Source organism: Bactrocera tryoni, unplaced genomic scaffold (assembly GCF_016617805.1).
Source record: "Bactrocera tryoni isolate S06 unplaced genomic scaffold, CSIRO_BtryS06_freeze2 scaffold_240, whole genome shotgun sequence".
Lineage (NCBI taxonomy): Eukaryota > Metazoa > Arthropoda > Insecta > Diptera > Tephritidae > Bactrocera > Bactrocera tryoni.
The window spans coordinates 120,285-143,994 of record NW_024395967.1 but is presented as its reverse complement, the minus strand read 5'-3'; the positions used below and the strand labels follow the sequence as shown (position 1 = coordinate 143,994).

Genomic DNA, 23,710 nt, shown 5'->3' with positions numbered 1-23,710 from the left:
CGTTTAGAATTCTCCGTTATACTATGTTCGGACCGACAACGAAAACATGTTTTCGTGGGAAAAACTGGTTTTCGCACGAAAACTTGTGTTTTCGTCCATGTAAAATCTGTCAAACGAAAACACAGTTTTCGCTGAAAACTTCTTGAAAACTTACATTCCACTCATTATAATCGGTGCCTGCTCTAGTTTAATCGATTTTTTTGGAAGACATATTTTGCCGGCCCTAAATTGTCACTTGATATTTGTTTACATTCCATATAAAATTCAGCTGTCAATTGATATACATTTCGAAAATGAAAAAACAAAAATATAAAAAAAGAAGTTGTTGGAGTGATAGGGCAGAAGCCCTGCTAAATGAATTGTGGCAGAACAAAATAAGTGCTTTTCGCGGTCCTAAGAAAAACAGCCACATAGTGGAGGAAATGGCAATGGAGTTACAGCAACAAGGTGTGCATTTCACAGCGAGTGAAATAAAATCGAAAATGCACAATCTTTCACAAAGATATAGGTATATAACTAAATAAAATTAAGAAAAAATAGAGCTTTTTACATATATATCATGTTTTACAGGGAAGAGAAGACAGCAGTCGGGTCAACTGGCGGTTCTCCCTCGCAGTGGCCACTTTACGATAAAATGAGAGCCGTACTGTTGCCGTACGTCAGCTACAATGCCGAGAGCTTAGTGGAGGAAAGTTTTCAAAGTAAGAAACATTTGTTTTGTAATTCAATATATTATTTATATTTACATGCATATATACATTTTTAAAAAGGTTCTACTAACTCCGAATTTCGGTGGAAACGGCTGCGTCTTCTACATTCGTTGCTGCATCGCCATTGTCATCACCGGTTTGCCTACCATCGCCCTCAGCTATGCCGATTTCCCCAAGCGATACTTCTTCGGTACCAGTACCGTTTCCCGAGCCGAGTGATGCTATTAATAAAAAAAGGAATAATTTTCAAAGCATAATCTTAAAAAAATTTTAACAAATAGAAAAACAGCTCGAAAAAGCAAGTCAGCAATCCATTGAAACCAGCAAAGAAATTAAGGACTTGACAAAAAACATGGTTGAAAATGATAATAAAAAAACCGAAATGATGGAACAATATATTAAAGATTCTAAAGAAACAAATGAACGATTACTTCAATTTCTAAATAAATAAAAAAATTAATGAATATAAGTATTTTCTGTTTAATAATATATTTTTAACGTTGATATGTATTAGTTTTTATATGGAAAATAAAATTGAATTTTGTTTGGTGTGTACAACTTTATCTTTGATTTAATGTATATACAATTGTGTAAAATGTAGATATTATGATACAATATGCACATGTACTTACCAAAATATGTACAAAGTGCTATCCGAATAATTTCTCCATTAATTGGGTCGTCAGATGCATATGAAATATCACACGGATTCTGGCGTCTAGTCTCCAAAGCGCGTAACCATTTAGCGTTTAGCGTGTCGTTGTTATCATTTAAAAATTGTGAAGGACGCAACATGCTTTTATTATGGAGTTGGCATTCCGTACAGAGTTGTCAATTCCTTTTCCGATGCGTCGAAAGCGGGTCTTGAGGTGTCCAAAAGCATTTTCGACAACTCTACGTGTTTTCGAAAGAGCATAGTTGAATACCTTCTCACCATTATTTTGATTTACGCTAAATGGATACGGTTTCATAAGCTGTTTGCTAAATCGAAAAGCCGAATCCCCAATAATGAATACTGGCACATTTACGCCTGAAATTTCTCTAGACATTTCGCTTAGTAAAGGACAACTATCCATTTCTTTTTTAAGTGATGACGTCTCATAAATTTGAGAGTCATTACATCGCTCGGGACTTCCTACGTTTATGTAAGTAAAACGGTATCTGAAAATACATTGTAATCATTACTTATGTACATATACATATGTACATACATTGAGTTTTTAGACTTTACTTAGCCTCAACTAATGCCAATAGAACGGTGAAATACCATCCTTTATAATTATAATAATCAACAGCTTCGTCAGATGATGGATGAATCTCAATGTGGCATCCGTCTGTAAATAATTATTAGAACATTAGCGCAAATTTAAGATTTTATAACCAATATTACCAATTGCTCCTAAGCATTGTGGGAATCCAATTACCCCGAAACCAGTCACCAATTCGGTTATATTTTCTCTGTTTAGAGGCAACATTTTAAAACAGGATGGCTGCAGTAATCTCCAGATTTCCGTGCAAAATTCCAGTAAAATTTCACAAACCGTAGATTTTCCTACACCGAACATGTTGGCGATACTACGATACTCTGCAGATGACCCTAAAGCAAATAATGTTATAGCCACTCTTTTCTCGATAGGAATAGCTTTTCTGTAATTTGTATCCATTTTTTGTAACGGGCGGAGGATGTCACATAATTTATCAAAGGAACTTCGGTTCATGCGAAAGTTCTCTTTAAAAAAAGCAGATCCGTTTCGTTGGCAATCGTGTTCCCAAAACTGATTCTTACGTTGCTGGAATTAGTAATATATAATTGAAAACTTTTGCATCAATAGGAACATATACACACTTTTGTCCAACATGAATTAATCGGCATCCCAAGGTCCTTTATTAAATCTAATACGATTAGATGTTGTTTCTTTAACTCGGCTATCTTTTTTGCCAAGGCATGGTGCTGAGTAGTAAGACATTCCAATAGTTCTCTTGAAGAATTGTCGATGAGCAGGATATTTATTTGGCTTCTCAAAGCCAATGCTTTCGCAATAAACATCTTTTTCTCAGAATTCTAAAAAAACACGATCTTTAGTAATAATTATAAGCAAATATTAAGGATTTCAAAACTTACCATTCTCGTTGCTCAAATGTAAACAAACAAATAAATTTGTGAGCTGTCAGTGAAAACTCAGCGAAAACACAAATTGTCGGTCCGAACAACTTACGTTCCACAACATACAAATGTGTTTTCAAAATGTTTTTAATGTCGGTCCGAACATAGTATTAATATACATATATAGGTCACAATAATTAATTTGAAGTTATAGTGGTTTTTAAATAGGTGAAAAAATGAGGGCGCTAAAGAAATATTTGTTCTCAAAGTGGGCGGTAGAAAAAATAAGTTTGGGAACCACTGATCTAAACCATTCTCGAATCTCCTTGAACATACACACAAAATTTCATCAAAATCGGTCCATCCGTTTAGGAGCAGTTCAACTACAAACACACGGTCAGAAGATTTATATATAATAGGTTGTCAAAAAAGTCTTGCGGTATTTTCGCTAGTTGGCGCTGAGACCGCGTAGTTCTAGTTTTATTGGTCGCATCGGGTCATGCTATACCTTTTTTGAAAGCTCATTTCACGCGCTAACACGTGTTTGATTGATTGTCGTTTCTTTTAAGTCGTTCGTGAGTTATAGCGTCGCAAACATGGAGCAAAATAAAGAGAAAATACGGCATATTTTACAGTACTACTACGATAAAGGCAAAAATGCATCTCAAGCCGCCTATAAAATTTGTGGAGTTTATGGACCCGAAACAGTTTCCATTCCCACCACACAACCATGGTTTCAACGTTTTCGTTCTGGTGTAGAGGTGGTCGAAGATGCGCCTCGCTCCGGAAGGCCTGTCGTCGAAAATTGCGATAAAATCGCTGAATTGATCGAAAGAGACCTGCATAGTAGCAGCCGTAGCATCGGTCAAGAGCTGGGCATGAGTCACCAAAAATTCATTTCAATTTCAATAAAAAAAAATTCAATAAAAATACCGCAAGACTTTTTTGATATAAAGATATGTATATACTCGTATGAATACTTTTTAGGAAAAAAAATATTCGTAAAAATAAAAAAAAAGTTCGTAAAAATAAAAAAAAAATTCGTATCCTACTACTTATATAGATTTAATAAAAAATATATATTTAGATTCAATATAAAATAAAAGCAAATTTAGTTTACGAACTATGATAAAATTCTATAAAATAATCTTTATAATAAAATAAAACACAATTATAAATTAAAATTATAATATCATGTTGAAAATCAATATAAAATCACACCACACAAAAAAGAAACTTCTAGTCCTAATAATAAAATTCAACATAAAACGTCTCTACGATTCACCACCTTCGGGGGACCCTGCAGAGATCAAACATAATATTAACCACTTTTTGAGTTAAAACGTCTCTGCGATTCACCACTTTTGGGGGGATCCTCCAGAGATCAAACATAATATTAACCACTATAACTAAAAATACTTAAAAAGGCCGCGATTCACCACCTTCGAGAGGACCCTCCGGTTCTTATAATAAATACAAAGATACCAAAACAATAATAAAATAAAAATATATAATCAAATAAATAATCAAAATGGCTAACCCAAGCAATCTTATTCGTCCACCAATAATAAATATCGCATCCGTACCCTCTCCTGCTAATACACCAATTATAAACGCAACACCAGAATTAGAAGCTCTGATTAGAAGAAGAGTGAGATATGTATGCCTAACCGAGGACACCAGGCAAAATAAACATAACGAACTTAACTGTACAGATGAAGTAATTAATAGCGAATATAGGCAAAATATTAATGAGCTAGACAAGGTTCCTGACGTAGTTCGCTGCCTCAGAGAGTTTTCGGGAAATCCAATCGAATACAGCTCTTGGAAAAAGAGCGTTGATAGAATTTTAAACTTGTATGAACCCATCAGAAGAACAGCAAAATATTTTGGTATTATAAATTCTATAAGAAATAAAATAACGGAAACTGCTGTTAATGTTTTGGAGTCATATAATCATCAAGTCATATAATACTCCACTAAACTGGAACAGCATTTCACGTTGTTTGACTCTGCATTACGCAGGTAACCGAGACCTCGGCACACTTGATTACCAAATGATTACTCTCGATCAAGGCAACAAAACGGTGAAACAATTCTATCAAGCCGTGTATGAACATTTGTCTCTTATTTTGAATAAAATTTCGTGTATGGATATCGGAAGTGAATGCATGAACGTCCTAATAGGCACATACCGTGATAAGGCTTTAAATACTTTTATTAGAGGACTTAATGGTGACCTACCGCGCTTTTTATCTATGTACAAAATTAGAGAATCAAAACTTTAGGGCTCAGTATGCCAGACATACTAGATATAATGGTTTTTGTTAAATCACCACCCTTTATTATGGCGTCAAGTTCAGATCTTAGGTTTTTAAGATGTTGTTGTTGGGCTTGTGTTAAGACAGACTTGAAGGTAATCTGAGATCCGTCTGCTTCAGCTGTTGATTTCCATTTGAGAATAGTTAACGCATCATCTGGTGATGGCGTTTCAATGAGAAACGGCTTTGTACGGCCAGCTAACGGACCACCAAGTCGCCGTATTCTAAAATTCATTGTGTTGCTAGCGAGACTGGGTGGTAGTGCTGCGAGGACTTTTGTTCTATCTTCCTCCAAACGATCTTGACTATCGACTTTTATTGATTCAGCCACATTCATGGCTATTACATTTGATTTGCGTTTTTTCCGTTCAGCCAGTTCAGCAATAATGTTCTCAGTGGATACAGACAAATCAGGATGAGACTTAAGTTTCTCCTCCACTGATGCAATCCTGTTATTAAGACAAGTACACTTGTCAGTTAGTGTGTTATTTTGCTTAGCAATTTTACTCACTTCGTCTCTGATGCTAGCCACATTACCTTCTATAGATGTCTTGAAACGATCAAATTTGGCTGCAAAGCTGTCTGCAAGAGATTCTGCAAGGGATTGAAGTTTCTTTTCAGACAAGTCATTAATTTTATTCATTGTTACCGTGTCATCGTCCGAGGTATCAACTGCATCCTCAGGAATAATTATGCTAACCTCACTTTTGCAGGAATCACATTTCCATGTGGTACCATTCTTTTTAGTGATGCGAGCGATCTCGTTGAATTCTTTTGTTGACAAGCTGGTACATTTAAGATGTACCCATGCACGACAGGATGCACACATAAGACTTGCTTGATTTTCCTTAATATTTAGAGAGCAGGTGCTGCACGTGTGTACAGTCACGTTTTGTGTTTTAGGAGGCATACTGATTAGTTAATAATACTACGATTTAATAATTTGATTGAATTACTGGCGGCTTGTAAGGTAAATTAACACTTAACACATTAATTAAACACACTAAAACACTATAAATTAACAATGTTAAATTAATTAAACAATACTATTATTTGTATTTTGACGAGCGATAAAAATAAACACGTCAGCTGTCTAGCCATCTAGCGGTATAAATGTAGGAAATAATACTGGCTATAAGTTTGAAATTCCATTCCCCCACCTATCATCGTCACACAGTAACTGACGTAACTTTCAACGAAGGAAAATTAGCCAATATCCCTAAATCATATTTTGCCTCACGACAGACGAACGAACACTAGGCATAATATAAAAGATTTATGCCCATCGCTTCAACAGATACAAAATACAGTTCACTAGAAAATTAGTAAGAGACTTAACAAATTCTGCCGAACAAAATAAAGAAATAATTAATGAACACAATCGTGTCCACCGAAATAGCGAAGAAAACAAGTTGCAAATTTTAGAAAAGCTTTATTTTCCACAAATGAGAGTCAAGAATGAAAAAATTGTAAAACAATGTAGAACATGTACGCTTAATAAGTACGACCGTGACCCTCATAAACACACCATTCAAAGCTCACCAATACCTGAGTACCCCTGACATATTATCCATATCGATATATACAACGCAAACAAACAGCACATTCTTACCGCCATAGATAAATTTTCGAAATATGCTCATATAAAACTAATTAAATCACGACATAGGTGACACAATTTATGTAAATATAAATAAAAGATTAGGAAATAAACTAACTCCACGATATAAAGAAGAAATAGTCGCAAAAAACTTTAACAGTACTGTCCCCAATCAGGTAAAACTGTTCACAAAAATTTAATTAACAACTGCTTTAAAAAAAAGATAAAATTATAACTTAACGAAAAATTACAAAAATAATATGCATCAGAATAAGAAAAAAAAACGTTAAAATAGAATATAACTTTGCTATCAGAAATACAACTAAAAAGGAAAAATAAAAATATCTAAATGGAAAATGTAAAAAAAAAAAATTACTTCATATGGTAGGCACCTTGCCGCGGTGCAGGGGCTTAGGCGCAAGGCATACTCGGCATCCCCCAACCGGTGTGGGTGGTGCCGACATGCCCTCATGCAGCGGCGCCCGCCTGGCGAAAGGACCTGACGCCGCGGAAGCAGCAACGGTCGCCGCCAAGACCCACGCCAGAAGGCTAGGGGACTGGAAGGGTCCTGTCCTCTGCGTGAGGAGGGCGAAAGATTTACCAATCATGCATAGCATGACAATGTTCCTCACACGATGCGGGGACAAACCCTATGAGTTTGCCTTAGGTCTGGTGAAAAATCAGAACCCGGGCCTCAGCATCTCGTCCTGGCGCATCGTCAGCAGCAAGTTGAAAAAAATAGGCGACATGATAGGTTGGAGATTGTACCTGTGCATCGACGACGAATCGTACAAGTACGCCCGGGCAGCGAGCTTCCGCCTGTTCTACAGGTTCAGCAATGCAGGTGGACGAGGTGGCGAATCAGCCCAGCGGAAGCAGGACTGGACAGGCAATGCCAGCGGCGACCATCAACGTCCCGGATGTTAGTTCCTGCGGTCAGAGAGCAGAGCTACCCTCCACGCAGGAACTCCTCGAGGGGTTAGGAGACCCACTGGACGGCAGCGTGATTGACGGCGGGGAAGAGGATATACCCTTCCTCGAACCATTACTATAATGGCCGTCAATACGAAAATTGCCCAGGTGAACCTGCATCACGCGGCGGCAGCTTCGGCTGTCATAGCGAACAGGTTCACAGGGGAGAAACTGGGCATACTGCTGATCCAAGAGCTTTGGGTCCATAGAGGAGAGGTTAAAGGCCTCAAAACGGAGTCAAATAAGGTAATCTGGGATCTCTCTAGCGAGAGACCCAGAACTTGCATAGTTGTCAGGAATAACATTGAATTCTTCTGCATTTCAGAGTTCCTGACGCAGGATCTGGTGGCGGTGCAAGCCAGGACTTCGTCCCGCCTTCAGCATACTTCCCAGGGGAAGTACCCACGGCACCCCCTGAGGTGGTGGAAAGGCTGGTGGAGCATTGCAGAAGGCATAGGCTTCCCTTATTATTGGGTGCGACGCAAACGCCCACCATGTGGAATGGGACAGTACCAACTGGAACTCAAGAGGTGAGTCCCTTTTAGAATACGTAGTAGGAAGTAACCTAGTGATAGAGAATGTCGATAGAAGGGGAATGACTGATAACAGCGTGGCAAGCCCAGGCTTGGAGATTAGGCTGTCTAAGCTAAACGAGTCTGTCATTAACGCTTATTATGGCAGCCGCCCCCTACCCGGTCTCAGGAATCTCACAAATGGGGGCAGAGAGATAGGGTTGACCAGCAGTGTCAAATACTTAGGTTTGATGCTAGATTCTACTCTGCGGTGGAAGCAAAATATAAACCTGACCTTGGTCAAAGCAACAAAATCTTTAATGGTGTGCAATCGGCTGGCTGGCAAGTTCTGGGGCTGTAAGCCAAGGATCGTTAGGTGGTTGTACACCATGATAGTGCGACCAATAATCGCATACGGGGCGGTGGCCTGGGTCTCAATAGCGTCGCAGATTTCGGTTAAGACCAAACTATCGAAGCTGCAGCGGCTAGCCTGTGTCTGCATGACGGGCGCAATGCGCACTTGTCCAACGGCAGCACTGGAGGTTCTGCTGGAACTTACTCCGCTTCATTTGGTTATTGGTCAGGTAACCAAGCACACAATTCTGCAAATAACGGCAGAGGGGTGGGGCAAAGGTAGGGTAATCTCGTTCCAGAGGATGGAAAAGATAAGTGGCGATGTACCATCAGCCCTCCTCCGGAAGGACAGCACTACCAAAACAGTTGACTTCAAGAAGAAGTTAAAGGTCACCCTCGGCAGCAAAGACGAGTGGAATGATTCCAATCTCGAGCTGATGTTGAGGAATAGCACGCTGAGATGGTACACGGATGGGTCGAAAATCACGGAGGGAATCGATGAAGAGATCGCGGGCCCACGTACTAAGCTCTCCACACCCATGGGAGAGTTTCCAAGCATTTTCCAGGCAGAAGTTTTTGCCATATGTCGGTGTATAGAAATATACCTCCATCGCAACTATCGCAATGAGAGAATAGCCATTCTCAGCGATAGTCAAGCGGTGCTAAAAGCGATCTCCTCTTACGAAATCAAATCGCTATTAATGCAGGAGTGCAGGGAAAGGCTGAACAGCCTTGCAGAACGTAACCAGGTACACCTAATCTGGGTGCCTGGTCACAGAGATATAGCCGGTAATGAACTGGCGGACGAGCTAGCCCGTTCCGCAGGCTCCACCAAGATGGTGGGACCAGAAACCTTTATTGGGGTAGGTCCACATACCATAAAGGAGCTACTCCGCAAGGAAGAAGAAGTAGGCAGGGAGGAGCATTGGCGGCAAACGCGCGGTATGAGACATGCCAAGTTGCTAATGGGAGGATACAACTTGAGTAGGTTCAAGGTGGTAATAAACCTCCCCAGGAACAAACTCAGGCTACTGGTCACATGGTATACCGGCCACTGCAAGTTGAATAGACATCTATACAACATAGGCCTATCCTCTTGCGTTAACTGCCGGTTCTGCGACTTGGAGCCTGAAACCCCGGAGCACCTGCTGATCGACTGCACCGCAGTCTGTAGACGCAGGGCTAAAGCCTTTGGATCAATGTTTCCGGATAGGGATCGCATAGCCTCATTGGCACCCGGAAGTCTATTGAACTTCATCTATGCGCTGGGGCTAGGTGAGGCTATGTGAGTTAGGAGAGGGCACAATAGACCAAAGGTCGCGGTGCATTCCTCACATTCAATCAATCAATCAACTGAGCCAAGACCAATATTATAAGAAACATTTAGAGTAAGAATCACTTGTAAGAATGGAAATGAAATGTTAACCCTTTTTCTAATATTTAAATATCTTAAGCAATAAATAATGTAAAATATGTACATAGTTAAGAAATACACCACTTAATTGCGCAGAGGCGAATAAACAGCACCTATCATCAGTCTCAGAAATGAAGCCAATCGTCAATGAATATGATACCAGTGCCAAAGATGGCACTACATATGTCGCTCAATGGAATACTTTTATAAATAAAAGCTTATAGCCGAAACAGCCAAAAACGTAGACCCGTGGCCCTCGTCAGCTGATACGACCTATCTTATGGGCGCGCAATATAAGTGAACAGCGAAAAGCGCTACTCCCTTCTCTCTTTGACGAAGGATGCCGTGAGAATTCACGGCATTTGGATTTTTGCCGTAGAAATGTGTCAGCTGATTGCTCTCTCATAACGGAGGGTTGCCAATCTCGATATACTGTAGTAATTATAAAAGTTGTCTTCAATATATTTGAAATGTATGTATGTTTTCTTAACTAACTCAAAATCAGAGTCGAATGCTATTATTTATAAATATATAAACTAAGTATTTTTAATAGTTTGTTATCAGATTTGATATTTTATATTATGAAAAATTGTAATTGAAAACATAGATGTGTACAAAACTATATATGCGTATTGAGCAATGGCAACATTGTTAAAATGAAACGAAACAAAGATGGCTGATTTCTGCGTTTTTACCACGGGCTCAACTTTTAACACATTTTGCTCGCTAAGGAAGGCAAAGGAAGGAAGGGAGTAGCGTTTTTGGCTCTTACTGCTATTACGGTACAAAAGAGGGCTCTAGAGCTCAGCGATATTACTCCTTACATTGAAGTCTCTCAGTTGTCCAAATAAAACTTTACAAACACTTGGCTGCCGAACGCGGATGGACGAAATTAAGAGGAGTGGAGATAAATATTTTGTTATACAGTGTACTGTACTAAGCTTAAGAATGCTTAAGAATGCAGGTACAAAAATTGGCAAATGCATCCCGCCACTTTACCGCTACCCACTACAAGAACAAACAATAATTACGGAAATTAATGACGCTATTAGCACGCCACTAATAGCAGAAACAGTCAAAAACGCTACTCTCTTCCTTCCTCTTCCTTTCTTAGCGAGCAAAATGTGTTAAAAGTTGAGCCCGTGCTAAAAACGCCAGCCATCTCTGCTTGTTTTCATTTGAACAATGCTGCCATTGCTCAATACGCATATATAGTTTTGTACACATCTATGTTTTCAATTACAATTTTTTATAATATAAAATATCAAAACTAAAAACAAACTATGAAAAATAGTTTATATTTTTATAAATAATAGCATTCGACTCGGATTTTGAGTTATTTTAAGAAAATTTCAAACATATTTAACAGATTGAATTATAAAAGTTTATAATTACTACAGTAATCGATATTGGAAACCAAGCGTTGTGAGAGATCAATCAGCTGACACGTTTCTACGGCAAAAATCCAAATGCCGTGAATTCTCACGGTATCCTTCGTCAAAGAGAGAAGGGAGTAGCGCTTTTCGCTGTTCACTTATATTGCGCGCCCATAAGATAGGTCGTATCAGCTGACGAGAGCCACGATTCTACGTTCTTCACTGTTTCTGCTATAACAATATGCGTCTCCGCTGACGTCTCGTTCTCTCGGCGCTTAAAATATCAAGTTGGTGATAATATAAGCTTAGATTTAATTTTCACTTTTAATTCGGCTGTTCACTGAGCCGGTTGGATATTACTCCAAACACTTAAATCTTAAAATTAAATACTTAGCTTGTTTAAATTGTAAATAAAGAATAAAATTAAACTTAACCCTTTCACCTCTGAGTTTTTTTTCGAAATCAGGCGGGGTTTTCATCATTACGACAGCAAATACTGTAGTATGACTAAAATATAAGATGTTTGGCATACCTGAAAAATTGGATATCCTTACGGTTATCCTGGGATATATAATCCCAATAACATTTATAGGTGGGACGCATAAGTCCCAATAACACCAAAGGAACAAAAAATTAAATATCAACTTTTAATAAAAAATAATGGATTTCACTGTTTATTCATTTTTCCTTTTACAAATTTAAGTCACTTGTGAAAAGAAGCAAAACATTTAAAACATAAAGCTCTATTGCATCCAGAACAGACGTATTTGGTTCTGGTTTCCTTATTTTGTGAAGTGCAATGAACGCATCGGCGACGAGAAGGCTGTTCAATAGGAAGATGATCGCCAATATTTAGACGTTCAGTTCGTGATCGCTTTGCTGGTCTTCCCCCACATTGACGTGTTGTGAGCTTTTTGTGCTTTATTCCTTCAGCTATCATAGAATCGGCTAATGGCACAATAAATTGAATGAGCGAAATTTTACAGCGTTGACGTTGTGTAAATATAATCTAAGCGTTAACCACAGCTAGCATCAAAATCTTGTAAAATACATTTTTCCACCATTTTTGCGACTTACGATTCATGTCGTATATTGCAGCCTTCTGATTTGTTAAGTCTACGCCCCCCATTATACGATTGAAGTCTGTAATAGCTAGTGGACAATCAACTTCTAATTTAGAACCATCTTTTTGTTTTCGGCTAACTTTTGTTATAGTAGGCATTTCCGAAAAACGTCGAGGTCGGAAGCACCATGAGGAAAGTCAATAAGAACTTCAGCCGGTTTTTCTACGGGCATTATATACTTCGGTTCGAAAATGACGCCGGCGTCAAACTTTGTCCAGCTACATTTATTGATTAATGGCTGATCCTCCCTGTTCTCTAAAGAATTAAGATGATCGCCTAAAACTTGACCGTCATCGTCATCCAACTCCGATTCAGAAGAAGACTCATCACCTGATTTGCCTACATATTTAGCGTTTGCTACAGGAACTTCCGCATCTTCGTCATCGTCATCCGATGGTTCATAGCTAGACTCAGAGGCACTAAAATCATCGGCCACATCGTCGTTATCCCCTTGTAAAAAATAATCAGCAATTTCGTTCTCACCCAATTTTTTCCTTGTAGACATCTAATGGTATAAACAAATATTGGGATATTATTATCCCAAACAAATGCATTATTGGGATTATATGTCCCAATGTAGTTACAAATATAAAAAACTTACCTTTTTCAATCCAATTTGTTTCCAATTTCGAAGGAATTATTTTTATTCACACCTAAACCGTAAAGCAAGCGGAATATTACGAATGAAAACTGAACCAGATAGACGTTTCACATTGAAATACAACGCGTGACTGATGAAATTTCGCGAAATGTCTGCGCAAAATATTCGGTAACAGGAAATTGATGTCCATAATAACGGAATGCGGTTACTGATCATCAAAGAAGACTTCAAGGCTTTATTGGGTACATTTCAATGCGTAATTGGATCAAAATTAAAAGTTATACACATGTTTGAAGTTTGCTGGGACATATTGTCCCAGTAGGGGCGAAAGGGTTAAAAGTAGTTAACTTATATAACCATATATATGTACATATGGAAACTGGCAACCATGCGATGCTAGAAATCTCACTAAGAGAGGTAACTCGTTTCTACAGGAAAAATCTAATTCTTTCGGATAACCACGTTGCGGACGATAGAAACGGTGGTAAAATTTAATATGCATTGAAACAGCAACACTTCGCACTAACTGAAGCTATCATAGCTGACCGTTAAAAACTAAAAACGGCAAATGAATAAATCACTTCTTTAGTAAAAGGAAGCACGTTTCGTATCGACACAACCTTATATAATTGAATTATTTTTTTTCGGGGCCCCCACTTACATATAGTACTCATTACATGGGAAAAAAAATTTGCAGCATTACGAACATGAAAAATATACAAATTATGCTTCTCTTTGCAATACTGCAAGTCTTTCTTCCATTGGAGGATAAGTGGAAACTTCTAAGCATCTTGGAGTTTCAATTGGGTTGTCGTTTATGTCGCCTCTAGGCAGTGCACCTTTGGCAGAATTTCTCTTTTTTACTGGCGTAGAAACCGCTTACGCTATTATAGCCGGATTAACAACAGCGCGCCAGTCGTTTCTTCTTTTCGTAACGTGGCGCCACTTGGAGATTCCACGCGAAGTCAGCTCTTTCTCTATCTGGTCTTTTCAACGGAGTGCAGGAACAGAACCTTTATCTCGAAAACTCGTAACGTCGACTCATCGGATGTTGTCATCGATCTCTGCACCATATAGCAGGACATGAATAATGAGTGACTTATAGAATTTGATTTTAGTTCGTCGAGAAAGGATTTTACTTCTCAATTGCCCACTCAGTCCCCAGTAGCACCTGTTGGCAAGAGCTATTCTGCGTTAGATTTCCAGGCTGCCATTTTTGGTGGTGTGGATACTGGTTAAAAATAGACGAAATTATGTACGACTTCAAAGTTATGACTGTCAACAGTTACGTGGTAGCCAAGTCGCGAGTGCGACGACTGTTTGTTTGATGACAGGAGATATTTCGTTTTGCCCTCGTTCACTGCCAGACCCATTTGTTTTGCTTCCTTGTCCAGTCTGGAGAAAGCAGAACTAACGGCGCAGGTGTTGAGGTCGATGATATCGATATCATCGGCATACGCCAGCAGCTGTACACTCTTATAAAAAATGGTACCTTCTCTATTTAGTTCTGCAGCTCGAACTATTTTCTCCAGAAGCAGCTTGAAGAAATCGCACGATAGGGAATCACCTTGTCTGAAACCTCGTTTGATATCGAACGGCTCGGAAAGGTCCTTCCCGATTTTGACGGAGCTTTCGTGTTACTCAACGTCAGTTTACACAGCCGTATTAGTTTTGCGGGGATACCAAATCCAGACATCGCGGCATAAAGGCAGCTCCTTTTCGTGCTGTCCAAAGCAGCTTTGAAATCGATGAAGAGGTGGTGTGTGCCGATTCTTCTTTCAAGGGTCTTTTCCAAGATTTGGCGCATGGTGAATATCTGGTCGGTTGTTGATTCTCCAGGTCTAAATCCACACTGTTAAGGTCTTATCAGTTTGTTGACGGTGGGCTTTAATCTTTCACACAATAAACTCGATAGAACCTGATATGCGATGTTGAGGAGGCTAATCCCACGGTAGTTGACGCAGATTGTAGGGTCTCCTTTTTTATGAATTGGGCACACTTTCCAATCGTTGGGCATGCTTTCGTCCGACCATATTTTACAAATAAACTGATTCTTGCTCCTTATCAGTTCTTCGCCGCCGTGTTTGAATAGCTCGGCCGGCAATCCATCGGCCCCCTCCGCTTTGTTGTTCTTCAGGCGGGTAATTGCTATTCGAACTTCTTCATGGTCGGGCAATAGAACGCCTGCTTCATCGTCATCGATTGTGGAATCGGGTCAGCTTGTCAAGCTCTTCATACTCACGCATTTCAGTCTCTTTCCTTTTCTGTCAGCAAATACATCTCTCTTCAGTCTTCTGTATCTATTCCATCCCGTACATATTGTGGTCGTTTGTAACAGTGCGAGGTAGGAAACCAATGGTTTCGGTTGCAGTTGTACGCAAGGAGCTTGAAATACAGTCCCACAGTTCCCTTGTACCGAGCTGTTGACGAGTGCTCTCAGAGAGCAGGAGTGTAAGTCGAGTAAAAAATCGCTTGATTTTGAAATCGTGTCCACGCAGACTCGTTTGCCGTGGTTGTCACCAAAAGGATGTCTCTCATCCGAGGCTGATTGTTATTTTTCATTGGGTGCGGTTTTTGCGGGGTGGGTCCCAAACCCAGCGCACAACCCTGCTTAGGGGATGTTTCGCCTTCTCACTTTAGCTCGCCTTCAAACGGATGTTTTTTGGCCATCGTTTTTGGCCACTCACAAGTGAATGGCAATCAGAGAACTGTCCTCACTTGCGTGAACTTTTACACATGGCTCCATCCGCCTTTTGTGTTTTCGGTAGTAATATTTTATCTATTGCTTTAAGTTTTTCAGGGGTTTGTTTAATACCATTAGGAGGGACAGCATAGTCTAAGAATTCAGTTTCTTTCGCTATAAAATTGCAGTTATTAACTTATAGTTTTAAATATGCTTGACTCAAACGTTTAAATATTTTGTTGATTGCTTCTAAGTGATCTTCTATACTCGTAGAAAATATTATAACGTCGTCCAAGTAAACCATACAGAATTAACCAATGTATTCTTTTAATACATTGTTAATTAGCCGTTGAAAGGTAGCTGGCACATTACGAAGGCCAAATGGCATACGTAAGAATTCGTAATGGTCATAAGTTGTTCAAAAAGCAGTTTTCGGAATGTCGTCGGGATGGACTTCAATCTGATGAAATCCTATAGCCAAGTCAAGGGTTGAGAAGCATGGACATTTTCTTAGTTTGTCGAAGATATCTTCATTTTAGACATAGGGAATCTGTCCTCTACTTTAACATCATTTAATTTCCGATAATCAATAACTACATTTATCGGATATTATGCACCTCCGGGTATCTATATAACTTTGAGTAAATTGGCATGTGATGTTTCGTTACAATTCTGTCCTTTATTTCAATTGTTAAACTTATCATTTTTGTCATAAAATACATGTTTATATCTAATGATCTGTTCAAATAGGAGAAATAATAATAGATTTTTCAACTTCGCAATTAAAAAAATAAGTATCTTTATAAGACAAACCGTTATAAACTTATTCTTCTTTGGACAAAAATGATGTTATGACAGCACTACCACTAATAAGTTGTATGCTAGGAAAATCGATAATGCAGTTTATATGTTTCAAAATTCGAAATCGCTTTCGTAAAATGATTAGTACCAGTATTGGAATGAAATTGTAAAGTGTTCCTGATAGTGTTGTGCGAGAAATTTGATCGCCTAGTTCTATTTGAAAAATTTAGGTTTCTTTGTTCGTTAATTATGATTTATATTACGAATATTGCAGAATTTCAAATTGTTATTTGGCCTGTCGTTACTATTGTAAAATATTTTTCTTCGAAACGAGTTATTAGCATTATTTTAATTATTACTAGGCATTCTCTCGCCTCTCCTCTCCTCTCTACTGTCGCCGGCAAATTTAAAAATGTTTTTTAATTAGAGAGAGCGACAACTGAGAGCCTGCTGTCGTACAGCTGTATTTTGACATTTGAGAGAGGTCGCTTGAAGTCTGTTGCGCTCTATGTGTTCAGCACATTATTCTAGCAAGTTCCTCAACGGTAGTTTTTAATAGACGTGTTTTATTAGACCAGCAAATTAAGCTATTAGCTTATTTTGTGTGGAAGACGTAGCCAACATAATTATATTTCCAATATTTAAAGAAATTATTCCTCCAATCCAATGGGCTGTTGTCCAGGAAATAAAATCACAGTTAACTCCTTCAGCACTATGTGCTGTTGTCCAAGAAATAAAATCACATTTAACTTTTCCAATCAAATAATTTTTATTAAGCACTTTGTGCTTTTGTTCAAGTCTGGCTTAAGACTACATATAACTCAAAAATATGAGCCGTGCCTGATTCCCTATACTTGGCACAATTTCTGCATTTCTGCTGCTACTTCACCTGCTGTTGTTGTTGTCGTTTGTCGAAGAATTTGCCAGTTGATGAGAAAATGCTGACGCGGACTATTCCCACGCTTACTGGCTGGATGGAGGAGCTCTAAGAACACTACAATGGGCAGACCAATGTGTTAACTGCCCCCCTTCTAAATGGAGGCCGTCTGCTTGCATGATCTTGGCTACCGCTTCCATTCCATGTACGTTTTCAATGTGTCCAAGATTCCTCAATTTAATTTTGCTCAAATAAGGTAGGCTTAAAATTTCCAAATGGTCGGTCAAGTTAACAAACTGCGTTGAAGGAATCCCAGGTCGGAGCGTTGCCTTCACTTTTTCATTGAAAAAAGTTGTTTGCATGTCGCCTTATTATTGTTGAATAGTTGTCTCACACATGTAGAATTCGTTTTTATTTTACAGAAACTTGCAGATAGCGCTGGCGTGCAGTTTTTAACTGGAATTGTTGAATTGCCGCAATCCGCAACAGTATCGGTCTCCAAAAAAATTATTTTGTCGTCGTGTGCCACCGGAAAACCCCTAACTAAGACGCATACTTTTTTATCCTTAGAAACTTAACAATAAAGTATATTACATCATTATTTTGAAAAATTTTTAACTTAGAATTACTTACAATATCGCTAACGTTTACATTTAAAGTGTACTCAGTGATCAATATTTTCGAAATTTCATCTGTATCCAAAATTATAGGATTTACAACATTTAATTTACCTAAAACTATGGAATAAATTATATTGTCCAAATCTGTTATAACTGGCTTATTTCTGGCCATTATTCGGCATTAATTCGAAAAAATAACCAGTGTCAAAGTCGGATTTTTTTTATTAGCAATAATTTTTTTAACAGTCTCAGTCAATTTATCGATTTGCGGTTTTATCTGAGTGTTTATAAAAAATTGACGGTCATTGGATTCTATAAGTTCTTGTGTTTTAAATTTTAGTTCATTAAAATCGTCGTCGTTTAGCGCAGTGCCAATTATGTTTATGCTTCGCGCTTGTCTATCGTGAATTTTCACCATGTCAATCAATCGATAATTTTCGTTAATGTCTGCCTGAAGAACTTTAATCATATGAGATTAGGGAAAAACGTGAAATAAATTTTCTGTTTCCCGCAAGACGGTGAGGTAATTTGTCACCTTGTCTTTTTGGTTGTGATATTTCCTTCTTCAAGAATTATCTGATTTCGAAATGAATTAACAGCGGTTTCCACTTTTGGAATAACTTCTGTTAGATAGTCTTCACTATGCATAGCAACGGATGCATATTCCTGCTCTATTGCATTAATGGGATGTCGTGACAATGCATCGGCAACAAGATTTTCTTTACCGGGTTTATAATGAAATTGAGGTGAAAACTCTTCCACAAATGCTCGTCAGCGTTTTATTTTCGTGTTTGGATTCTTATCCGAGACAGCGAAGGTCAATGCTGATGAGGGGTAAAAATATTCAGCTGTTTACTCCGTCCAAATAGTTTCGCAGCTTCTGAAGTGCTCACACTATCGCTAAAAGCTCTCTTTCATTGGTAGCATAATTCTTTTCTACAGTCGATAACGTTCTGAAAATCATGGTTAACTGCCTATTGCCTTGAGATAATATCACCCCAGTAGCGTGTGCTGAAGCGTCAGCTGTTAAGTCAAATGGCTTATTGTGATCAGGATATAGCAGATGTACGTCCTCAAAAGATAGAAATCTTTTAACTTTTTCGAAAGCCATCAACGCGTCGTTGTCCAACTCAATTCTAACATTTTTTGATTGATTCGTTCCCACATGACCATTTTCTCCACTTAAGTACCTTGTGAGAGGCTTTACTATGGAGGCATAATCTTTAATAAACTTCTTATATTAACCAGATAGCCCCAAAAATGCTCGTAAACCACGAAGAGTGTTAGGCGTTTTATAATTCAGAATGTCATTGACTTTATCAGGGCATGTTTTTATCCCTTCCTTCGAAACAATAAATCCAAGGAAGTCTACTTGTTCCCTAAGAAATTTTGATTTTTTCATTGAAAATCGCATGTTGGCTTAGTAAAGTTTCGTTAAAGTTTTCTCGATGTCTCTGTAATGATCCTCTTCATTGCTAGAGAATATAGTTACATCATCGATGACAAGACAGCATTTCCCTCTTTCGTCTCTGAGAACATCATCAATTGCCCTTTGGAAAATTGCGGGCGCATTTTTCAGCCCGAAAGGAAGTCTACAAAATTCGTACTTTCCATTGTTTACAGAGAAGGCAGTCTTTTCCCTGTCCTTCTCCGCCAACTTAATTTGGTGGAACCCTGACTTTAAGTCAAGTGTCGTGGAAAATGCTGATTTCCCCATATTAGTTAAAATAACTGAAGTATCTGGAATAGGATACCTGTCCAAAACTGTTTTGACGTTCACTTTCCTAAAACCAACTACCATCTTCATTTTCTTTTTCCCGTTCTCGTCTAGCCCTTATTTTATTGACAACCCATATAGGATTATTATATGGAGATCGAGAAGACCGAATTATTCCATCTCGTAGTAAATCTTTAATTTCCTGACTTAAAAATTCTGAAGCGGCTATAGGGTAAGGGTATGACTTTGAATAAATCGGTTCGTTATCGACAAAAGATAATTTTTCCTCACCAACTTTATAGTGAAGGGTTTGTAAGTCTATTTTTGCGCCAACCTCTTTCAAGAAATCAAACCCAATAATTCCGTCCAATGTTTTAAGTTCGGAAAGAAGGTAAAAAGGAGCCGTCTTTTCGAACACATTAATTAAGCACCTTTCCTTAATCACGGCAGTACCTTGGATGGACCTATCTTTAAATGAGTTTTCCACATTCCTTACCCCTTTTAAATTTTCATTGGGTTTAACAAAATTTCGGTATCGATCAACAATTTCATCGATCGCTCTGCCAGCTTCGAATTTACATAGGGCAGGAGCGACCTTTGTCCAAAAAATTTATTTCTTCCAAAAATTCATATTGTGACTCGTTTTCATTAAAGTCTTCAACTGAATCTGGGGTTAAGTGATTAACCCTTTGTATTTTCGAAATATTATGCCCATCGCTCTGGCAAGGTCCATTCATTGTTTCCCTTTCTTGAGAGTGTAGGTTATAACTATAGGCTGTCGGCCTTTGATTAAAGTTTTGGGATGCCATTCGGGTTCTCTGAGAATCCCTCTCAGCTCTCCAATTTGGATTATAATTCCCTCCTTGCCTGTAGTGCGATAGAGTCGGATCAGCCTCCATAGCGGTTGTCGCATCTACATGTTTTTTTCACTTGTTTATAATGAGGTGAGTTGTATGGAGCAATTGTCCTTCCACCATTTTCCCCCCTGAGCAGAATTCAATCTACTGTAGAAAGAATTGGCAAACGAATATCGAGTATGATTTGCTTCCAAATCTTGTGCTAATGCCAAGGTACTAGGAAAGTCTTTAGGTTGCGACGAAAACATGATGTCGCTCATTGGCTTCCGCAAGCCAGAAACAAAAACCCTCAAGGCATCTTGCTTATACTTTTGCCAAAGTGACTCTATCAGTTCTTTTTTGCCCTCATTTAACGTAATAGTTTTATTTATTATCAAGGTCAATTTCTTTTCGACCTCGTCGTAAAACTCAGCAATTGAAAGTTTCCCTTGCCCAAGAATTGACATTTCCTCTTCAATCAAATAGATTGGTCGCTTGTCAGCATTAGTAAAGTGTAACCGCGCGATGATCGCCTTAAAATTCAGCACGAACTGTTTTCGTAATTTTCAAACAACTTATAGGCAGTAAATTCAGCTTGCCTCCAACTGACGTATCGTGACCTTTCGCCACTGAATTCCGGCAGAGATTTAATTATCTCTAAAGATTTCTCACACCGAACAGTCGGGTATATAGTCAGTGCTTCATATTCCTCCATTTCACTTCTAATGGAGTTTCTAAAGCCTTTAGTCGTTCTGACAGCTGTCCTGTTGTCCTCTCGAAGGAGGCCCTAGTCCTTTCCGTAGCTGCAGTGACGGCAGCTGTCACTATTACCCTCAATGTCTCCTCATTCATTTTGATGTCTCTTTTAAACTGGCTACTTTTTTAATCCTTTACTATTTATTTTATTTTATTTAATTCCTTAGCGCACTTTTTTTTATGGCTATTTAAACTCAGTAAAAAATTTAGCCTTTAAAAGATTTACTAATTTTAGTTTAAAAATTTTTTTGTTTATTTATTCATTTATTTATCTTTTTATTTCTTCTTTTTTATATTGATCACTATGATAATATTATAAATCATGCTGGCAATTGTGCTTGGAATAGTTTCGCTAATCCTCCAGTAATCCTGTAGTCCTCCATATTCCTTGTCTTGGTTATATCCGTGTTGGGCGCCAATTATTCCTCCAGTCCTATGGACTGTTGTCCAGGAAATAAAATCACGGTTAACTTTTCCAATCAAATAATTTTTATTCAGCACTATGTGCTTTTGTTCAAGTCCGACTTAAGACTAAAACTCAAAAATATGAGCCTTGCCTGATTCCCAATACTTGGCACAATTTCTGCATTTCTGCTCCTACTGCATCTGATACTATTGTTGTTGTCGTTTATGGTCCGTATCCAGCTCTTAAGTAATTGCTCAAGAAAAAAATACTATACATTAGGGATATTCAGACCAGCCTTGGTAATTCGTTCGTCGTTATTCGGTAGTTTTTTCTACCGAGTAACGAACTATCCATCTGGCAAGCTTGGTAATATCGGTAATATCACATCAGCTGTTTGTTTGTTGTTCGTTGCTTTATATATTTTTAAACGGGAAAAATTAATTTGGTGCTCACTTCGTGAATGTGGAAAAATTTTGCAAAAGTATGTATACTCCTATCTTTAACAAATAGTTTCTTTTTATTTCATTAAATACTTATTTTCAGTGGAACCTCAAATGAAAATACGCAGTAGGGCAAAGCCTAAAAAAAAATGGAGTGAGGAGGAAAACCATTTGGTTCTAGAATATTTACTAGAAAATGTGGGAATTGAGGTAGCTCTTTATGCAATTAACTTCAACTAAACACTTTAATACGTCTTTTTATAGAAACCAAACGCCCAATTGTACTACCAAAAATTAATTGAAACAACAAATATCGATGTGACTACGGACATGTTGTGCTGCAAGGTCCGGTACTGGAAGCAAATGTATAATAAAGCTGAAGGGTGGCGCAAATCGACTGGTGCTGGAATAGACGTTGGCGATGATGTTTCCTGAATAAAAGGTAAATACGGCCATAATGTTAATTGAAACTTTTTTGGTTTTTTAATAATTCTCCGTTCTTTCAGCAAAACTTTCACAAATGTGTCCGAATTATGAACGGTTTTCGGTTCTATTTGGGAGTAAATCCGAAGCCAATTGTGTTGTAGACGTGCAACAGTGTCACAATACTGCAGCGATTTTGCAGACCTTGTAGAGGTAGTGGAAAATCCAGCCGAATCATCACAATCATCTCCGGAACCATCGGGTTCACTTAACGACAAAGCAGAGCAGACAACAGTAGGAGCAGAGGTAGCAACAGTTCCTCCTACCACTCCGTCGTTCCTCAAAAAAGTGAAAAAACGTGCTCCAAAGAATAGTGAACTTAAATATATACCTAAGAAAAGAGAGCAGTTTTTTGAGCAACGAACAGAAATTGAACAAAAAAGTTAAATTTGGAAAAGTTAAGGCTAGAATTGGACAGAGAAAAGTTAAATAAAGATTTTGAAATAAAAAAATTGGAGTTAGAGCAAAAAGAAAGACTGGCAATGATTGAACTAAAGTACAAATATAATATATAATAATTTTACATGTTTTGTGTAATAATTTTTAAGAATGTTTATGTAAAAAGAATGAATTTTATATGCTATTGCTATGTTTAATAATTTTTAAGAATGTACACATGTCTCTAAATGTGATATCTTGAAGTGATACAACTTTTTATACGTACAAACATATATAAAAATGAAAACTGAATTTTTGATTTAATTGTAATTTTTAATTTAATTAAACAGTATTTGGAAACATAAGATGATATAACGATTGTCTTTTTAATTTAAAGCTATTTGAGATCGTTTCTTCCACTTCTTCTTCATAAATGTCTTCATTTGTACTCTCGTTGAAATTCTTATTTTCCCTGTTATCAAGTAGTATGTGGTGAAGAATGCAGCATACCAGTATCCATTCTATGTAGAACCACAGCTAGCTGTATATCAATCGGGAATTGCTTGCCACTACATTTTTTAAATACTTCGTCACTTGATATGAGGGAACCGATTGTCATCCAATG

The 23,710-nt window shown here is 38.0% G+C and overlaps 1 protein-coding gene, 1 long non-coding RNA gene and 1 pseudogene across 2 annotated transcripts; 2 read left to right on the top strand and 1 right to left on the bottom strand.

The window, feature by feature from the left end:
• The first annotated feature begins 338 nt into the window (after positions 1–338).
• Positions 339–1,029, top strand: LOC120780221 (annotated as a pseudogene).
• LOC120780216 (putative nuclease HARBI1) lies at positions 783–2,757 on the bottom strand. Its single transcript, XM_040112470.1, has 5 exons — positions 2,557–2,757; positions 2,101–2,500; positions 1,942–2,044; positions 1,343–1,871; positions 783–931 (listed from the first exon to the last, which is right to left on the bottom strand). Exons 1-4 carry the CDS (start codon positions 2,755–2,757, stop codon positions 1,481–1,483), a joined length of 1,095 nt encoding a protein of 364 aa, XP_039968404.1. The 3' UTR covers positions 783–931; positions 1,343–1,480.
• Positions 2,758–22,231: 19,474 nt separating this feature from the next.
• LOC120780220 lies at positions 22,232–23,312 on the top strand. The gene is made up of 4 exons (XR_005705838.1): positions 22,232–22,265; positions 22,328–22,434; positions 22,489–22,666; positions 22,731–23,312. It is a non-coding gene; the product is annotated as an uncharacterized LOC120780220 (long non-coding RNA).
• The last annotated feature ends 398 nt before the right edge of the window (positions 23,313–23,710 follow it).

Coding starts and splice junctions, on each gene's coding strand:
- LOC120780216 (XM_040112470.1), bottom strand. CDS start 2,757: ATGTTTATTGCGAAAGCATTGGCTTTGAGAAGCCAAATAAATATCCTG. Junction 2,501..2,556: donor TTAATTCATGTTGGACAAAA/GTGTGTATATGT, acceptor TACTAATTCCAG/CAACGTAAGAATCAGTTTTG. Junction 2,045..2,100: donor ACAATGCTTAGGAGCAATTG/GTAATATTGGTT, acceptor AATTATTTACAG/ACGGATGCCACATTGAGATT.